The sequence below is a fragment of the Moschus berezovskii genome, chromosome 6 (assembly GCF_049115385.1).
Source record: "Moschus berezovskii isolate FMDL1 chromosome 6, NW_MosBer_1.0, whole genome shotgun sequence".
NCBI lineage: Eukaryota > Metazoa > Chordata > Mammalia > Artiodactyla > Moschidae > Moschus > Moschus berezovskii.
In genome coordinates this window covers 42,937,421-42,958,390 of record NC_142465.1, presented here as the reverse complement: position 1 = coordinate 42,958,390, position 20,970 = coordinate 42,937,421, and the positions used below count along the sequence as shown (strand labels likewise).

The following is a 20,970-nucleotide window of genomic DNA, read 5'->3' as shown; positions in this document are numbered from 1 at the left end:
GGTAGGGTGAAATAAAGGCAGATAAAGGTAACTATAATTAACGAAAAGAAAACAAAATGTCAAAGTAGCCAACTCAACTCATTTCTCTTGTCTCATAATGCATATCATCAAGTTCTTTAATTATAGAAAGATAGCTCATCTGGGATCAGAGCAAACATCTGGTGTAAAAATTCAGTTTAACCTGTAGAACACAATTCCTTTCAGTCATCAAGAAGGCATGGAAATAATTTTTGTTACAAAAAAACACAAAAAGCATTATGTTTCTGTAAATGGGATTTTACCTATAAAGATAGTAAAGGCTCACCTTTACTGAGCATTTGGCATGTATCAGGTGATTATTAAGAACTATATAAGGATTGACATTTAATCCAACAACACTACGAGCTAGACATGATTATCATTATCCCTGTGTACCAGAGGGGAAATGACCTGGAGTGACTCACTTAAGCTAACTTAGGTTCTACAAGAGATTAAAATGCCAGACACCAGTTAGCACTCTTCATTTCCATGCTGCAGTGTCTCCTTACTATTTACAAAGATGACTATGCTCCGTTCAGGTAAAATCCCATCTTCTGTCCGATTATTCTCTCTTGCAGTCCATTTAAAATACATCCAGAAAGTATCTGATCATTATCAGAAGACCCAGTACCTCCAAAGAGTAGTTCTAACTTAAATATTATAATATTTTCCCTATTACAGTTAATACTTGCAATTTTTACTATGTCTAAAAAATGAATATATATGCATATATAGAAAACATTTGAAACATGTGAAAAAGAATAAAATTTTAAAATTTCATGTTTTAAAAGAACATACCAGTTATTTGGGGTTCCACTGGAAGTATCTTAAAAACAAAATTCTTTCAGTTAACAACACTAAAGAATGAGGTATATAAATGTTTTAATCACAGACTTCTACTGTATGCAATTAACTGTATTTCACAACTTGCATCTTACAAAAAGACACTACCATAGTGCCTGTAAAAAGTACTGCAATTAAACAAAAAATTACATTACCACATGAAACCACCAAATATCACAACTGTCAGAGTCTACAGTTTCCTTTCATCAAATGTTATCATGATGTTTTTACGTGATATCTTGTATCCAAATTATGATTTAAAGTTCATTTATAGTTCAAAAGTCTCCTACAGGTAAATATGTATTAAACAAATGGCTAAGAGAAAGCAGGAGACCCTAGAATTTAAGAAGTACTGTGTGGTTTCTAAGTTGGATTTTTAAAGACAACATAAAACACTTTTATTAGTTGTAAACAAAAATGCAAAATCTGTAGTCATAAAAATATTTTATTGGTAAATTTACATAAGAGTGGGGCTGTAAATATTTTTTAAATTTTAGAATATTGATAAATGCATAAACTGGCAAGTGTCTCTGAAAATAGGGTACTATAATTTTTATAAGAATTGTTATATTTAATAAAGAGGCCAATTAAGTGATTAAATATTAGTTATTTCCTAGTTCTGTGCAACAGTTCCCATTTGTGTATTAATTAGATTCATACTCCTATGACCCTGGATAAGTCTGGGGCAAGGAAACAGTGATGAAACTATTATTAAGTTAAAGCTTTTCCAAAATTGCAGCTCTTAAAATTACAGCTTTCTTTTCTCTTGTTTTTGTCAAATGCTTATAATTACTTGAATTTTAATGTTCTATACAATACAGAAAATACCAGTGTTCAATGACAACAGCACTAAACCTGAATTATAAAGCTACGTAATCAATGTTTTATTGTTTACTAGTCTGCTAGTAAACATTACAATAAATGAATGTTTTGAAAGATAAGCAAACCCCCCCAAAACAGATAAAACCTAAAACATAATTCAGAAACAATAATTTAGTAAAATGTGTCAAAAACATTGGCAATGGTTCATACAAATTCTTTATTTAATAACAATCTTCCTATTTAACCACACCAAGTACCAGCAGGTGTATTTAAGAGGATAACCATTAAGAAAATTCTGTTGCAGCAATAGTTGATTAAGTTGATCTTTGACTTGTATACATATAACTATTTGTTTCACAACTCTCAAATAATACATATTTAGGCAGCTTGCACTATGTTATAAAAATTTAAATTCGTTACATGCCAATAGTAGAGAATTCAAGAATTATGTGTTAGAATTCACTAAACTAAAAGTGAAAATAGACTTACCAATAACACTGCATAATGAATAACTCAACCACATTTTCATGGCAGCTTTAACTGTGGAGACCAAAACATTAAGTCTGGAAATGTTTGGTAGGCACAGATTGCAATTAAAATCTAACGAATTCTAACAAATTTCTATTTTAATTAAACGCAAATCATGGATTGTGCATGAATATGTTTGTCATGAAAATGTGGTACTTCTTGGCATAATCTGTGTATCTGCATGGTATGACAGAAGTGACGGAAACTGGAGAAAATAAACTTTAATGAGATTCTCCGTTCAGTGATGAGGCTTCTCCTCTGGGTGAAGACGACCTGGACATTCCCCTCTCTGTGTTATCAGAGCTGGAGCCACTCTGACTGTGTTGATCTGCAGAGGCAGCACTAGATGCAGGCGGTGACTTCGTTTTCTCCTTAAAGTCTGTAATAATGACTGTCAGATCTCCAACGGTAACTTCCAAATGTTGAGCACTACTCCGATCCACATTTTTCAATCTTGGCCTAAACACAAAAGATGATAAAATTTTTAACTAGCTTTTTTCTTTACCAAGTCTCTGAGCATGTAATGAATATTAAATTAAGTAAAAATGACAAAATAAGTACATCTATCTTTAAAGCTCTAAATTCATGTGTAACTAAACGCAAAAATATAATTAAATGCTTGAAATCATTAACGTTAATCAAGCCAATCATTCATGAGTCTTCCTCAACATGACAAAAAACACTGGGAGTAATGGTATCCTAATTGTGCTTTTGTAACTTTATCGTAATTTTGCAGACGGCTTATCAATCTTACTACAGTGAAGACTTTAGAACAGCAGTCACAGCAGCATCACAGAGGAAGCTGGCAGCAGCTAAGGCTGAGTCAGATGGAGGGCTGCCACTCCGCTGATGCGCACTTACCATAAGGGCATCATGACTGCGCTGCCAGGACCCATGACCATTCTGATTGGTTAAAATTCATGCAAACATCTGCTCAGTATTGTGAATATCACTCCTGGCTTTATGAGTGAAAAAGAAATAGTTCAAACACAAATGTCTTTTAATCCAGTAAAACAAAAACAAAAAGCAGAAAGTGTCCTCACACTTAAGCCTGTATTTGTGACCTCCGTATTTAATTTCTAATATTTCTTCAACTTGAAAAAATGCTTTCATGACATAGTAAAACAGATGAAATCTTTTATTTCTATATTATATATTTCATATTCTACTTTATATTGTTAAAAGACAATATTAAATGGTTAATTTTATTATTTCAAAAGTGCCATTAAAACACTCTTCAAATTTACCTGGTTTTCTTATGACTGTTCTTTTTGCTAGTTGTTTCCTTTTCACTTTTTTCTTTTTCTACTTTATCTTTTTTCTCTTTCTTTGACTGTGTAGGGGGTACAAACTGCTGAGTAACCTGCTGTGCAACCAACTGGGAGACAGGTCGAGGTTTCCTGTGTGCATGTTAAAAACAAAGGTTTTTTTATTACTATAATTTAAGAACATGATTTTTTATGAGAATACCTCAAATTATGAGAATAGATATATATTGTGATTTTCACATATAAAAATTTCTCATATGTAAGGTAATTCAGATGTGCAATTTAACAGATATATATATGTATATACACACACACATACATTATTGTCTTTCCTAGTCAACACATATAGAACTACAATAACAGTTCAAAGTTATTGCCCAGCATATATATAGTCAAACTGTTAAAATGTAACTGTCACATAAATCGACATGAAAATTATTAAAAATGTATATCAAACTGTGCTCATGGGGAAGCAAACATAAACAAACATGAAATTTTTAAATTAAACTTGAAAGTTTACACTGAAATAAAATCTAAACGTATCCCTCCTCTCTCAGAGAAGGAAATACCTCACCATCTGTGACAGTGGCTATTCTTTTCTTTAAAAATCGTTCGTTGATTCATTCAGTAAATTTTCTCCTTATTGTTAAAGTCTTTAAAGGTTCCTTACCTATCTAGCCACAATTTCACTGTGCTTTTTTGACCTTGGAGATCTTCCCAGTCTTTTGAGACTTGCCTAGCTTACTTATTTAAAAAATATATATATATATATTTCTAACCTACAGCAAAACTGTACCGAGAGAGGTGAAATGCTGCCTGACTACAGCCTCTGGTACCAGTTGTCACTCTATCAGCCCAGGGTCAAGGATCCCTCCAACTATATGGTACAGTGTGGGTGGCTGAGGTCAAGATTCAAAGCTGATAGTCTCTTAAAATGAGAAATACTACTAAAGAGGGGGAAAAAGATGGGAGGGCAAAAGAGCGAAAAATAAGATAAAAATAAATCATAACAGATGGTCTGCAAACAACAGTAATCTATTGCCTGGAAAATCCTGACCCTATTTTGGTCAGTAGAGCTATTAAAAAAATTTTTTTCCTCTGTTCTTCTAAAACAAGACAAAATAGAAACCAAAGAGAAAATACTGCACAATCTAGCTTTCAAAGCTGCAAGGAGGAATCCTTTGAAGGAGGAAACAGGAAATGCAGTCTATAAAACATCTTAACAGATGGATATTAAATTTTGTTTAGAACCTACAGAGTCTGAAGTACAGGTAGGATATCCAGGAAAGATGTCCAGAATACCATTTAAAAAGTAGGGCTGACCCAGATACCAGGGTTCAGTTCAGTTCAGTTCAGTTCAGTCGCTCAGTCGTGTCCGACTCTCCGCGACCCCATGAATCACAGCACGCCAGGCCTCCCTGTCCATTACCAACTCCCGGAGTACACTCAAACTCATGTCCACAGAGTCGGTGATGCCATCCAGCCATCTCATTCTCCATCGTCCCCTTCTCCTCCCGCCCCCAACCTTTCCCAGCATCAGAGTCTTTTCCAGTGAGTCAACTCGTCTCATGAGGTGGCCAAAGTATTGGAGTTTCAGCTTTAGCATCAGTCCCTCCAATGAACATCCAGGATTGATCTCCTTTAGAATGGACTGGTTGGATCTCCTTGCAGTATAAGGGACTCTCAAGAGTCTTCTCCAACACCACAGTTCAAAAGCATCGATTCTTCGGCGATCAGCTTTCTTCACAGTCCAACTCTCACATCCATACATGACCACAGGAAAAACCATTGCCTTGACTAGACGGACCTTGGTCGGCAAAGTAATGTCTCTGCTTTTTAATATACTATCAAGGTTGGTCATAACTTTCCTTCCAAGGAGTAAGCGTCTTTTAATTTCATGGCTGCAATCAGCATCTGCAGTGATTTTGGATGATGCATATTAAGAGCTACATAGATGAAAATATTATTGGCTGAGCTTGTTCAGGAAATAAACTTTAAAAGAAAAAGGACTAAAGCAGCGGTTCTCAAATTTAAGGTACATCAGGATTACCAGAAAGTCTTGTTGAGCTTGCTTAGCTCTGCTCCCAGGGTGCTGATTCAGTAGGTCTCAGATGGAGCCTAAAATCTGCACTTTTAATAGCTTCCCAGTTAAGCAGAAGCCTCTGGTCCAGCCACCACACTTTGCAAAGAAGCTTGAAGGAGTGTAATATATTAACATTACTGCAGCGAAGAGTTTAAGATGGAGAGCAGGGAGCAGCAGAAAAATGGGAAAAAAAGATATGAAGGAACCTGATAATGCAAAGCTAAGGAGTCTGATTTACTCTTTAAAGATGGGAGATCACTGAAGAAATTCAGACTTGAATTTTACGAAAATGACTGGCAGCAATGTGGAAGAGAAAGGTACTACAGAGGCAGGGAAAGCTACTTTAACAGATCAGGCAAAAATAAAAGGAGCTTGAACTAAAAGGAAGCAGCCATGGGGTCACTTAGAGACAGAATGGAGACGCAGAATCAAGGGCGCATGGTGACTAAGTAAACGTGCCTCTCCCACTTCTCAACCAGCACAGTCCCCTAGCAAAACGCACAGAAACGCTCGCTTGTCCTCATGTAACCAGCATTCTGTGGATGAAATTAAACAAAAGATAAAGTCTTAGATGTGGATAAATGCTATGGAAGAAAAAAAAGTAAGGAACACAGGGAGTTTTAAGGAAGGAGTTGCCATTTTAATTTTACTGTCTCTTTCCTCATCTAGAATATAAACTCCACAAAGAAAGAGATGGTATCAGCTTTATATACCACTGGATAATAAGTACCTTGCACAGTACTGGAAAATATTAGATACCTAATATTTGTTGAAAACTGAATGAATGATACAATCAGGTTTAACGAGGAAAGGTTTTTTTGCATTTATTAAAAAATTTTAATTGGAACACAACTGTTTTACAATGTTGTGCTGGTTTCTGTCATACGATGTGAATCAGCCCTAAGTATACATAGGGCTTGAACCTTCCTCCCACCTTTCACCCACAAAGATGATTTTAAAGGAAAGGAATACTGTCTCCATGCTTACTCACAGGATCAACCACTCAGTACACAGAAGCAAGCAAGTAGTAAGGCAAGAGAAGCAGGAATTAATTTCTCTTTAAATTTTTCTAGGGTATGTAAACAGAAAGAAAGTTCAAAGGTGTGGCAGGTTGTGAAAAGATTTGGTTAGACTAGTGCCTGGTGAACAGTGAGTCACCTAAAATTGAGAGTCACTCTAAGCTATATAATGCAACTGAGGTGTAGTCATCATTTGTCTCCCAAGGTATTATGGGTCTCTGAATCTCTTCCTGCCATAACAAATGGAAGTTTGACAACTTCCTTTATCACAGTTTGTACTGGTACTCCCTTAAACCTAAAACTGAATACAAAATAAATTTATAAAAATTTTAAACTGAATTAAAATAAATTGAAAAATTTTTTAAATTCACATTCTAGAGTACAAATCCTGATGTTTCCATCAATCAGCAAATTGACATTAGTTATTTAGAGGCCATTATCACTAACTTCAGATATATAATCATGAATATTCTCTTTATTTAGTGCTGTTTTTAAGCAAAACAATATTTTTCTATGTTTTTCTGGATTCATTATTAACCTCAATACAGTCTTTTCCTTAAGATGTAACTGTCTCAATCATGGATTCTCTGATCACGAAGTTTTTAGGAATGTAACCGCTGTGTTGTGGTTAGGTACTGAATATTTTTACAATGCTATCAATCACTCCCTTTCCCCCTCAGTATCTGTCTCCAAGTTGGTACATGTTGCTTATGAGACACAGTTCCTCAATCACTCCCACTTTTAGGTAAGAAAGAAAACTAATTCCCAACTTCATGAACCTTACAATAAAACTGCTGCCAAGTCTTTTTCACAGTTAACAAGTTCTCTCTCCAGAATCTTTGTAGAACCATTTCCCCTTTTTATATGGCCCATAAATCCGAAAGCATATCAGTCAGTAGAGCATGATTTTCTCCATAAAACCATGATGTTGAGTTAAATAAATCAATATTTTAAAACAAGTTATGACTCTAGATTTCTTCTAAGTGTCATATTCCCAGAGGTAAGAACAAAAATAATAAACATATATTCTCCTACAAGGTAAAAACAACACAGAAAGAAAGACTAGCTGGCCTGGTCAGGTGAAAGACTGGAATCGGGAGGCAAGCTAGAAGACCATCACCTCAAACGAGAATGATGGTGCTGGTCATGCTGGGTTTGTGGATTTTATAAAATTTAAGAAAAGGTGTCCCTGGGGCAAGTGAAAATGTGAGACTAGTGTTCGCATAGCAACCAGTAATTTGTGTACTTGGCACTGTCTGTCTGTTGTTACTTTTTTGTTAGTTTTTAAGCACCAACAAATTTTCTATAGTTGCTCTCTTCTGCCTCAAAAAATATTATTTTTGTTTTCCAGTAGTTACATCTCTTTCTCTTTTAAACCTAGATTTTCCTAAATGTTTATTAATTCATTCTTTTATTTTTATTTTAATTAGATGTTGACTTTCACTTAAAAATTACATCTTTGCTCCCCTTTTGTAGGATTATTTGATCTGGTACAACCATGGATGAAAAGAAGCACAAAGCATGTGTATACATGTAGCTTAACTATTGAACAAGCTTTCTGCTGCTCTCTAATGGCTGAATGAGTTTTAAAGATCCTTCAATGAAGGCAGGAGGAACACAGATTCTGACGATCTTTTCAGCCTATCATAAACTGACTCACCTTCACCATGCTCTATTCAAAAGAAATCTCTCCTATCTCTAGGGGTCTTAGGTTTAACTGTGATCCCTTTTCTACTTAGTGAGAAAAATCTAGAGGAGAGCAGGGGATTTTAGAGGTGGGAGATAGGATATAAGGGGAAGGGTATTTATAAGGTATGCCTTTTTTATGTTCAGCAATTTATCATTTATGATTTTTGACAATACACCTACAACCCTGAACGTTCTGTGATCAGGATGACAAAAAGGTCATCCGGTTAGAAAAATAAGTGCTATCCAGACATATCTCAACTGTACTCTCTTATTCACATATGTCATGATTTGATGTAACTTATAAAATATGGCATTTCAAAATTTTGGGATCTCCATGTGTCCCTATGTATCCATCATAAATAGGTCAAAGAGACTGTGTAAAGTTTGACAGGTCTCTTTTGCTTTCCAGTAACCTAAAAATTGATTTCCTGTAACATAAAAAAAGAGAAGGGAACATTTCAACAAACATTTATGGATATCTGCTATTCATCAGAACAAAGTACTTTCAGGAGCTGTTTGACTTTTCATGTGGGTAGGAGACTGGTTAATGGTGACTTGATATATACCTTTTCTAACTATGTGTCTGCCTTCCACCCTAACCACTCTGCAACAAAAATTCTATGTGCTGAATATTGTGAAATAAATATTTTAAGCTTGATTAACCTCATCAGAAATTAGCTTTGTCAAGCTGGATAGGCAATAAATAAGATATAAAGCAATTATTCATTCTTTTCTAAAGGAAGCAGCATTATTCATAGCTGAGAAAGACACAATCTGTTGCAAAACACTAAAATACATATATCGTAAATTGAAGCAATATAATAAATTTCAGTTCAGTTCAGTTCAGTTCAGTCGCTCAGTCGTGTCCGACTCTCCGCGATCCCATGAATTACAGCACGCCAGGCCTCCCTGTCCATCACCAACTCCCGGAGTACACTCAAACTCATGTCCACAGAGTCGGTGATGCCATCCAGTCATCTCATTCTCCGTCGTCCCCTTCTCCTCCCGCCCCCAACCTTTCCCAGCATCAGAGTCTTTTCCAGTGAGTCAACTCGTCGCATGAGGTGGCCAAAGTATTGCAGTTTCAGCTTCAGCATCAGTCCCTCCAATGAACATCCAGGATTGATCTCCTTTAGAATGGACTGGTTGGATCTCCTTGCAGTCCAAGGGACTCTCAAGAGTCTTCTCCAACACCACAGTTCAAAAGCATCGATTCTTCGGCGATTTAAGTGAGTTAAAAGACTAAACCAAAAATCTATACTTGTTGCAAGTCTGCTGATACACTGCTAACAAAAGTCCAAAAATATAACCACGGAAGATTTTATAAACAAGCCCCACTGTTTGACAAATATATGGCACATCCACATGTGTCAGACACTAGACACGGTGCTGGAGATTCACTGTGAACAAGACAGACACAGTTCTCACCCTCAAAGTGTTTGCTTAATGTATGGGAGAGAAGCCACACAAAGGATAACTAACTAACTAAATTTTGTCAAAAGCACCAAGAAGGAAAAAAGGATGTGCTGTGATTTCAAAAATCAGACAGAAGATTTACTACATGATGGAAGGAACTTGAGTTCATGTTTAAACTGTCAGTACACCAAGAAAAACAGCCATCACCATGGACTGCCACCCTCCTCTTTAAAATCATTTTATGAATAATTTACAGAAGCGAAAAACAAAGGAACAATTAATATTAAAAAATTTAATATTACTAAAAATTTTATAAGACTTTAAAATGTAGTAAACCCAAATTTTCATTCTATTTGAAGGTATACAGACCTGATATCGACTAAGGTAACTAATTCCTCATCAGCTTGTTAGGCCTAATCCTGGGAATATATCTACCTTGTAAATAGTGACTCCTGATCTCAAATACATCTCTAATAGACTCTGGCTTCTCTCTGCTTCCACTTCTTGCATTGCATCATCGAAACACTTTTAATCTGAAAGCCTGACAGCTCACAATTTTTTGAAGAGGAAAGCCGTTTTCTTTGCTCCCAAAACATCAAACATTGTCATTTCTAGACTAGGTATACATTTCGACCCTTCAGCTGCTGTCCACTTACCAATCATATCAAATAAGTTTCAGTGCCAAATATCAAAGATGAAGAAAGAATACTATCACACGTCCTACTGCAAAACAAGATGATTCAGGTTCACCATTGCAAAATACTTCATGACAGAGTCCTTTGGGTTGAATGACTACTTGTGTGAGAAACCATATCCCTTTCTGTTCTTAAAAGACTGTTCATGTAACAGTTCTTAAATCTGCAGAAAAACTCATCCAGTATTATTGTCATATGAAGACTTGGAGTCAGAGAGCTCAAGCACCGTGCAGCCTAACAAGCATGAAGGTAGGTAAGTTACTCTGTTGAAATTCCCTGGATTCCTCCTCCCAGGGCCCAGGGAAGTCCATTCTGTGGCTGGCCTGCTCAATGTATCTTCCTTTCCCAGGCTTTCTAGGGCAGATCTTATTTTAGAAAGATCAGTTTTTGAGGCTACAGAGGTTTTGATGAGTGTAGCTTGGGAGCAAAACTATTATGTGAGGGCAGAGGTAGAAGAGGGAAAATGTTGACTAAAAAATGCTGCTAGGGCCATGTGAATCTTTTCACTATGTTGGAGAGATACAAATGAAGGATTTGCTACTCTATTTTGAAATTGTAAAAAAAAAAGTGAACTAATAAGCAAAATAAATTAGTAAGCTTTATCATCTTCCTTCTGTGCACGTGAAAATTTGATGCACACTGATCCTGCTGCTTAGTCAATCAATCATGTCAGACTCTATGCAGCTCCATGGACTGTAGCCTGCCAGGCTCCTCTGTCCATGGAATTTCCCAGGCAAGAATACTGGAGGGGGTTGCCATTTCCTTCTCCAAGGGAATCTTCCTGACCCAGGGATTGAACCCATATCTCCTGTGTGTCTCCTGCACTGCAGGCGGATTTTGTACCACTAGCCACCTGGGAAGCCCTATTTAGTGCATAGAACACAATTGTTAAAAAGAAATGTACATCACACGCCTGTGGAGTCCCTGCAGCAGCTCTGTGGAGTGGTGGTCTTCTACACTCTTCTGCAATGCTGTTGATCCTTTTATGGCTGTGTTCTATCTCCTCACTAGTGGGACTCTAATTCCTACGTGGGAAAAGATCACATATTGCCTATTTTTCTACCCCCAATAAATACATATACAGTAGATCTTACAAGTATTAGATGTTCAATAAATATCTCTTAACAGTACCAATCATAAAAACTGGTTAAATATGATGCATAAATATAACTATAAATTAATTTTGTAAACCTGATTTAACTAGGTGCCAACTTCCAAGAATTCACTTTCTTGAAAAATTTGCTGATGCCATTTTGCTTCTGAGCCATTTACTTCCTTTTTCATGAAAACGGAATGAAAGGTTTAAAGTATGACTGCTAAGGATAGTGACTACTAAATCAAAAGAGTAAAGATTCCTTTCTATGTGGCTTTCCCCACCTCCAAACAATGAAATGGTGTTTCCCTGATAGCTCAGCTGGTGAGACCTGGGTTCGATCCCTGGGTTGGGAAGATCCCCTGGAGAAGGGAAAGGCTACCCACTCCAGTATTCTGGCCTGGAGAATTCCACGGACTGTATAGTCTACGGGGTTGCAAAGAGTCCAACACGACTGAGCGACTTTCACTCAAACAATGAAATAACCTACTCTGCTAATACCAGCACTATCTAACTTCTCAGCAAAACTCCATGCTACCTACCCTACAGATATACAAACATTTTCTGTTACTGTTTTTATAGTAGGTAATCATGCAAATAAAATCTTTACAAAGAATCACAATATATAAAACTGAAAGTAACTAACATCTTTTTATATATATTTTCTTTATTTTTAAATTATAAATACAGAACAAAGTTACATATATTCCCACTATATATTACAATTAATGTTAAGTAAATTAAGATTTTTAGTTGGAGTTTCAATATTAAACTCTCAAAAATTAATAGGATGAATAGACAGAAAAGTAGAAGGGTATAGTAGACCTGAAAAGCACCATGAATCAACTTAATTAAGATTTATACAATTTTCACACAACAGTAGAATACAAATTCTGTTTAAGTTCCCATAGACTATCAACTAGGAGACACTGGAACGCATCCAGGGACATAAAACAAAGTACAAAAATTTCACGGTACAGTAGTGGCCACAGGACTGGAAAAGGTCAATCCTCATCCCAATTCCCAAGAAGAGCAGTACTAAAGAATGTTCAAACCACCAGACAATTGCAATCATCTCCCATGCTAGTAAGGTTATGCTCAAACTCCTGCATGCTAGGCTTCAACATTATGTGAACAGAGAACTTCCAGATGTTCCAGTTAGGTTTAGAAAAGGCAGAGAAATCAGATATCAAATTGCCAATATTTGCTGGATCACAGAGAAAGCAAGGGAACTCCAGAAAAAAATCTACCCGTTTCATTGACAACACTAAAGCCTTTGACTGTGTGGATCATAACAAACTGTGGAAAACTAGAGATGAGAATACCAGACCCCCTTACCCATCTGCTGAGAAACCTGTATACTGGTCAAGAAACAACAGTAAGAATCCTGTAGAGAACTGACCGGTTCAGGACTGACAAACCAGTACGACAAGGCTGTTTATTGTCACCCTGTTTATTTAACTTATACGCTGAGTGCATCATCAGAAATGCCAGGCTGGATAAGTTATAAGCTGGAATCAAGAATGTCGGGAGAAATACCAACAACCTCAGATATGTGGATGGTATCACTCTAAAGGCAGAAAGCAGAGAGGAACTAAAGAGTCTCTTGATGTGAAGGAGAAGAGTGAAAAGGCCGGCTTAAAACTCAATATTAAAAAAACAAAGATCACGGCATCCAGCCCCATCACTTCAAAGAAAAACAGAAGGGGAAAAGGTAGAAGCAGTGACTGATTTCCTCTTCTTGGGCTCTATAATAACTGTGGATGGTGACTGCAGCCATGAAACTAGTAGATGGTTGCTTCTTGACAGGAAAGCTATTACAAACCTAGACACGCTGTTAAAAAAGCAAAGACATCACTCTGACAACAAAGGTCTGTAGAGTCAAGGCTATGGTCTTTCCAGTAATCACATACGGTTGTGAGACCTGGACTATAAAGAAGGTGGAGTGCCAAAGAATTGATGCTTTCAAACTGTGGTGCTCCTTGGACAGCAAGGAGATCAAACCAGTCAATGTTAAAGGAAATCAACCCAGAATAATCATTGAAAGGACTGATTTTGAAGCTTAAGCTCGAATATTTTGGCCACCTGATGAGAATAGCCAACTCACTGGAAAAGACCATGATGCTCGGAAAGATTGAAGGCAGAAGGAAAAGAGGGCAACAGAGGATGAGATGGCTGGATGGCATCACCGATGTAATGGAAATGAACTTGGGCAAATTCCAGGAGATGGTGAGGGACAGGTAAGCCTGGTACACTGCAAAGTCTGACACAACTAGGTGACTGACAACAACAAAGGAACTGAAATCATACAGACTCTGTTCTCTTATCACTACGGAACTTTGTTAAAAACCAGTATCAAAAGATACTTGAAAATAATCAACATATTTTCAAGTGCAATGTGACATTTACCAAGAGAGATCTTTGATTTAGCCACTGAAAGCCTCAATCAAGTTAGGAGACTGAAAAAACAGAGGGTGACTGCAGAGAAGAAAGCATTTAAATGAACAATCAATATCAAAATGAGAAATATAATGTCCAAGATAACTTAAAACCCCATATATTTGAAAACTAAATGTCCACTTTTAAATGATGGGTATATCTAAGAAGACACAAAGAAAATCAGAAAATATCTGAACCAGAATAAAAATAAAAAAAGAACTTACCACAATCTGTTATATGCACTGAGGTGCTCAGTGCAACTAAATACAATGTGGAATCTTGAATAAGGTGTGAAAATAAATAATGGGCACTAGCATAAGATTTTTTTGTAATTTGAACAAAATCTGTACTTTAACAATACTGTATCACATTTAATTTCCTGTTGTTTTATGATACAGTATTTCTTTATAGTCTCAGAACTGAATTAGAAATTTCAAGTCTCAAATTGTCTTTTTCAAAAATCACTAAGATAATAAACCTTCTAAACTTTCAGCAGTAATACTAGATGCCAAAATCCATGGAACTATATCAAAGTTCTGAGTAAATATAAATCAGAAATCTATCATTCTGTTCATATTAAGTCAAATAACTGGAATCAAAATGTCATGAATTATTTAGCTAGGCAAAAATTCCTAAATTTTCTAAAATATATATATTATACATACTGTTTATATTATACATACTATTATATTTACATATGTATACTAAAGTTTTTCTACTATGCTTGAAAAAGGATTGAAAAAGAACAAGAAAAAAGAGATGGAGAAACTGGAAAACAAATTAAATGAAAAGGGAACACTGAATATGAAATAGAAAAAGTGAAACATACTAGATAAAAGTAAAAGACCATCATGTATTCCAACTGTTTTTTAACATAGGTGCTCATTAGAAACACATCTGGAGCTTTGGAGGAAAAAAGCAATACTTGGGCATTTGTATTTCTCAAAAATTTTCAAGATAATTCTGATATGAACCTAAATTTTAAATAGGTTTTTCTATTAAATGATAGTTTTAGTAATATAGAATTCTAATTTTTGTTGACCAATCATGATACAATCAGTTCAGTTCAGATGCTCAGTCGTGTCTGACTCTTTGCGACCCCATGAATCACAGTACACCAGGCCTCCCTGTCCATCACCAACTCCCGGAGTTCACTCAAACTCATGTCCATCAAGTCGGTGATGCCATCCAGCCATCTCATTCTCTGTCGTCCCCGTCTCCTCCCACCCCCAAACCCTCCCAGCATCAGACTCTTTTCCAGTGAGTCAACTCGTCGCATGAGGTGGCCAAAGTATTGGAGTTTCAGCTTTAGCATCAGTCCTTCCAATGAACACCCAGGACTGATCTCCTCCATAATGGACTGGTTGGATCTCCATGCAATCCAAGGGACTCTCAAGAGTCTTCTCCAGCACCACAGTTCAAAAGCATCAATTCTTCAGTGATCAGCTTTCTTCACAGTCCAACTCTCACATCCACACATGACCAGGGGAAAAACCATAGCCTTGACAAGACGGACCTTTGTTGACAAAGTAATGTCTCTGCTTTTTAATATGCTATCTAGGTTGGTCATAACTTTCCTTCCAAGGAGTAAGCGTCTTTTAATTTCATGGCTGCAATCAGCATCTGCAGTGATTTTGGAGCCCCCAAAAATAAAGTCTGACACTGTTTCCCCATCTATTTCCCATGAAGTGACGGGACCAGATGCCATGATCTTCGTTTTCTGAATGTTGAGCTTCAAGTCAAACTTTTCACTCTCCTCTTTCACTTTCATCAAGAGGCTTTTGAGTTCCTCTTCACTTTCTGCAATAAGGGTGGTGCCATCTGCATATCTGAGGTTATTGATATTTCTCCCAGCAATCTTGATTCCAGCCTGTGCTTCTTCCAGCCCAGCGTTCCTCATGATGTACTCTGCATGTAAATTAAATAAGCAGGGTGACAATATACAACCTTGACGTACTCCTTTTCCTATTTGGAACCAGTCTGTTGTTCCATGTACAGTTCTAACTGTTGCTTCCTGACCTGCAGACAGGTTTCTCAAGAGGCAGGTCAGGTGGTCTGGTATTCCCATCTCTTTCAGAATGTTCCACAGTTTATTGTGATCCACACAGTCAAAGGCTTTGGCATAGTCAATGAAGCAGAAATACAATAGTATTAAGCAAATAATAGTTAGATAATCACAATAATAAAAGATGTTTATCAGTTTTCACACTCAATAGCCAGACAAAAAAGAAAAAGATAATTGTAACTTCAAACCATAATGGAAACATGATTAATCTAACAATATAAAGTAATTACATACAATTTGGGGGGTAAAGTAGAATGATTGTGCTAAGTGGAAGTGCATACATACACATGTTTTCATCCGCCCAGCCAGTCTATGTCTTTTGGTTGGTGTATTTAATCCACTTACACTTAAGGCAATTATCTTAATTGTTTTGGATTTATTTTGTGTAGGTCTTTTCCATCTCTTGTGCTTCCTGCCAGAGAAGTTCCCTTAGCATTTGTTGTAAAGCTGATTTGGTGCCGCTGAATTCTCTTAACTTTTGCTTGTCTGGAAAGCTTTTGACTTCTCCATCAAATCTCAATGAGAGCCCTGCTGAGTATTCTTGGTTGTAATTTCTTCCCTTTCATCACTTCAAATAATCTCGCTATTCCCTTCTGGCTTGTGCCCTTGTATGTTATTTGTCATTTTTCCCTTGTTGCTTTTCACATTTTATCTCTGTCTTTAGTTTTCATCAGTTTGATTATGATGTTTCTCAATATGTTCCTCCTTGGGTTTATCCTGCCTGGGACTCTCTTCCTGGACTTGATTATTTCCTTTCCCATGTTAGGGAACTTTTCAGCTATTATCTCTTCAAATATTTTCTTGGATCCTTTCTCTCTCTTCTCCTTCTGGGACCTAAAATGCAAATGTTGGTGCGGGTCTCTTAGGCTGTCTCCATTTTCTTTCTTTTTTCTATATTCTGTCCTCCAGGTCACTTATCCATTCTTCTGCCTCAGCTATTCTGTTATTGATTCCTTCTACTGTATTGTTCATCTGTTTGTTTGTTCTTTAGTTCTTCTAGGTCTTTGGTAAGCATTTCTTGCATCTTCTCCATTCTTTTTCCAAGATCCTGGATCATCTTCACTATCATTATTCTGAATTCTTTTTCTGGACAGTTGCCTATCTCCACTTCATTTAGTTGCTTTTCTGGGGTTTTATCTTGTCCCTTCATCTGAGACATAACCCGCTACTTTTTCATTCTGATTAACTTTCTGTGACGTGGTTTTTGTTCTAGCCACTGTGGGATTGTGGTTCTTCTTGCTTTTTCTGTCTGCCCTCTGGCGGATGAGGCTAAGAGGCTTGTGTAAGTTTCCTGATGGGAGGGACTCCATTCCGTTCCATCGCTCAGTTGTGTCCGACTCTTTGCGAACCCGTGGACCGTAGCCTACCAGGCTTCTCCGTCCATAGGCTTCTCCGTCCATGGGATTCTCCAGGCAAGAACACTGGAGTGGGTTACCATTTCCTTCTCCAGGGGATCTTGGAGGGACTAGTGGTGGAAAAAACTGGGTCTTGGTCTGGCAGGCAGTGCCACGCTCAGTAAAACTTTAACCCAATTATCTGCTAATAGGTGGGGTTGTGCTTCCTTCTTGTTAGTTGTTTGGCCTGAGGCGTCTCAGCCCTGGGGTCTATGCACTCTGTGGTAGGGTTAACTTCGGTCTCCAAGAGGGCTTATGCCAAGGAGCACCTTCCAGGATTGCTGCTGCCAGTGCCCCCATCCCAATGGTGAGCCACCAGTGACTCACGCCTCCACAGGAGACCCTCCAACACCAGCAGGTAGGTCTGGTTCAGTCTCCTGTACAGTCACTGCTCCTTTCCTCTGACATTTGATGCACACAGGATTTTGTTTGTGCCCTCTAAGAGTAGAATCTCTGTTCCCCCTAGTCTGGTGGAAGTCCTATAATAAAATCTCACTGGCCTTCAAAGTCAGGTTCCATGGGGATTCCCAGTCCCTTTGTCAGATCCCCAGGCTGGGAAGCATGTGTGGGGCTCAGAACCTTCCCAAACGCAAGAGAACTTCTTTGGTATTATTGTGCTCTACCTTGTGGGTCACCCACTTGGCGAGTATGTGATTTTATTTTATTGTGATTGTGCTCCTCCTACTGTCCCGTTGTGGCTTTTTCCTCGTCTTTGGACATGGGGTATCTCCTTTGGGGGGTTTCCAGCATCCTCCTGTCGATGGCTGTTTAACAGCCAGTTGCGATTTTGGTTCTCCCCCAGGAGGAGATAAACACATGTCCTTCTATGCCACCATCTTGAATCAATCTCAAAAGCAAACTTCTACTGAAGTTAAAGTGGAAACTCCACAGCCCCCACTTGTTCAGTGCTCATCCTTGCATCTCCCAGCTGACCCTGAGGTATGGCTGTGAGGAAAACAATTCTGTCTGCTGATCCAAGGTATTCACACCAAACCAATTAAATTGACACCTCAGGTCCAATGCACTTTGTCTTGTCACTTGCCTTAATTTGCTTATAGAATGCAATGTACAGTATCCTTCATCATTTTAAGAATTTATGCTGAGTATTTTGAAGAATTTTTATTCCAAGGTTTAAATACATTTAATTTTCAACATCAAACATTTCCTCAGAGGCCCAGGACACAATTTTCCCTAAATTCCTGAGAGGTGGTGGCAGGAGAGGCTTGATTCCTTGGGAGCTACTGAAACACTTTCTGGTAAGTACAGATAAGATAGATGACTACATCAACTTTATAAAAACTATGCTAGTGTTCAGCAATTAAGTCTTTGAAAAATCACTCAAATAATTAAAGAACATCACAGTCCACTTCATTTGAAAGACTTAAGCCATGCTCCAGAGCTATAGACAAGTCATTCTCAACTTTTCCATTCCCTTAGTCAAATTAAAATCAAGTCCTTTCACTTTTCCTTCAATATTATCAGAACAGTTCTCCTCATTTCCATAAGCACCACACTGGCCTAAGCCAACTGCCACTTTCTATACTACCTGACTTGACTCCTTATCTCCTCCCCTGCAATCCAAGGTCACTCTTCCTTACATTCATTCAGTTAACAAATATTAACTAAGCCCTCACATGTTCAAATCACTGTTCTAAGTACTGAGGATAGAGTGCTGAACAAAACTTATTGCGTTCTCTTTACTTATCATGGAGTGACCTTGATTCTCATTTCAGAAAGACAATAGAAGTTATTTGATAGTCTAATTTTCCCTCTCCATATTCCTATTTAAGGTCGTGCCTCTATCAGCCAACAAGATCCCTTCTCCCAGGACACATATTTCCTTCTCTACTCATTTATTCCTGTCAGCATACAAATACATTATGATAGATCTTACCTGAAAAAGAAAAAAGAAGAAAGCCCATCCGTACTTCCACATCCCCTTCGAGTCACTTGCCCCATTTCTTTGTTCTCTTCTCCACAGGAAGCATTAAATGATTTGTCTGTACTTACTTTCCTCCCTTCTCTCATGAGCTCACATCAATCGGGTTTTTGCCCCTACCACGCTACCAAAAGCATTTCTTTCAAGTAAAGTATTTCAACAAGCACTTTACCATGTCCATTAGTCAACTACAGCTCGAATTTCACTCCGTTTCTTCAAGCCATATTTTAGAGTTTATCATACTTTACCTCCTGAGAGAACTATAATTATCTTCAGAAACCTCTAGAATACCACACTCTTTTTTTTTGGCCTCGTTTTCTACTCCTCTTTCCAAACTTCAAACTTTGGAAGGGCCAGGAATCAGCCTTGATGTTATCTCTTCTATCTACATTAACCTTCAAGGATGGGCTACTCAAAGTATGATCCATCGGCTCAACTGAAGATATCAGCATCTGGGACCCTTGCAGAAATTCAAATTCTCAGAATTTCCCCAGGAATATGTGCATTTGCTTGCAAACAAAAGCTTGAAAAATGACTATCCTAGGTAAACTCATTCAATACTTGGCTTTAAATACTATCTGTACCATGGTTCTCGGCCCTGGCTCCACATCAGAATTAACCTGTGATGCTTCTTAAAAGTAACTGCATCTAGGAAAAAAGAAGTTAAATTTTGCTAAATTTTCTAAATTGAATAAGATCTGTCAAAATGAACATTTATGAAAAAAAAATATTTAAACTGAAATTAATACACTGAGTAGTAATTTTAATAATGAAAATAGTGTCTGAAAAACTTCTGTTTTCCTCAAGGACACACATACCTCCATGCACACACAAAATCCCTCATGCTGAAATATATGAAAAAATGTGATCCATACAAGCCAGCTATTCCATTCTAAGATATTTATCTAAAGAAGGAAATACATGTCTACACAAGAATCTTTATTTGCAGTGGCCCCAAACTGAAAACAACCCAAATGTTCATTAACAGCTGAATAAAAAAAGAAATTCATACCATGGAATACTACTCAGTAACAAAAAGGAATTATATTTAAAGGAGTTACACTCAAAACATTTATACTTAAAGAAGATACACTGAAGAGTATATACTATTAAGATTTCATTTATAGAATCCCAGAAAATGTAAGCTAATCTACAGAGAAAGCAGATCAGCAGTTGCCTAGTGGCTGAAGATGGGAGGGAGGCATAGTAGGGAAGAATTGAAATAGGATATAAAAAAACTTCTGCTGGTGATGGATATGTTTCACTATCATAATTGTGGTGATGGTTTCACAGGTGTATTCATCTGCCAAAACTTATCAAACTGCACACTGTGTATAGTATATTGGGCATCAAATATACCTCAATAAAAGCTGTTTAAAAAATGTTTAATCTAACCACTAGCCAAATTAAAACAGGAATACCTGAGCCCCACTCCCACATTAAATGAGAATATATAAGGGTGGGACCAAGTTTAGAAATGTTCTGAAAATTCCCAAGATGATTATAAAGGGCATCCAAAGTTGAAAACTACTGATCTATACAATAATACTCCAAAATTTCTATCACCAGCCCCAATGTCCCCTCTAAACTCCAGTCTTATAAACCAACTACCTACTTAAATCTTCATTTGGATGTTTGGCAGTAACTCAAAATAACTTA

At 37.2% G+C, this 20,970-nt stretch overlaps 1 protein-coding gene across 4 annotated transcripts in view; it reads right to left on the bottom strand.

The window, feature by feature from the left end:
- Positions 1–1,881: 1,881 nt before the first annotated feature.
- YAF2 (YY1 associated factor 2) overlaps positions 1,882–20,970 on the bottom strand; it is a 79,646-nt gene continuing 60,557 nt past the window's right edge. For 3 of the 4 annotated variants that reach the window (XM_055394134.2, XM_055394135.2, XM_055394136.2), the window contains 2 exons: positions 3,459–3,611; positions 1,882–2,670 (listed from right to left, as the gene is read on the bottom strand). In XM_055394134.2, the coding sequence (XP_055250109.1) occupies positions 2,433–2,670; positions 3,459–3,611 (391 nt within the window). In that variant the 3' untranslated portion in view covers positions 1,882–2,432. Of the gene's footprint in view, positions 2,671–3,458; positions 3,612–7,365; positions 7,460–20,970 lie in introns of all 4 variants that reach the window. The other variant, XM_088836969.1, reaches the window with a different exon arrangement.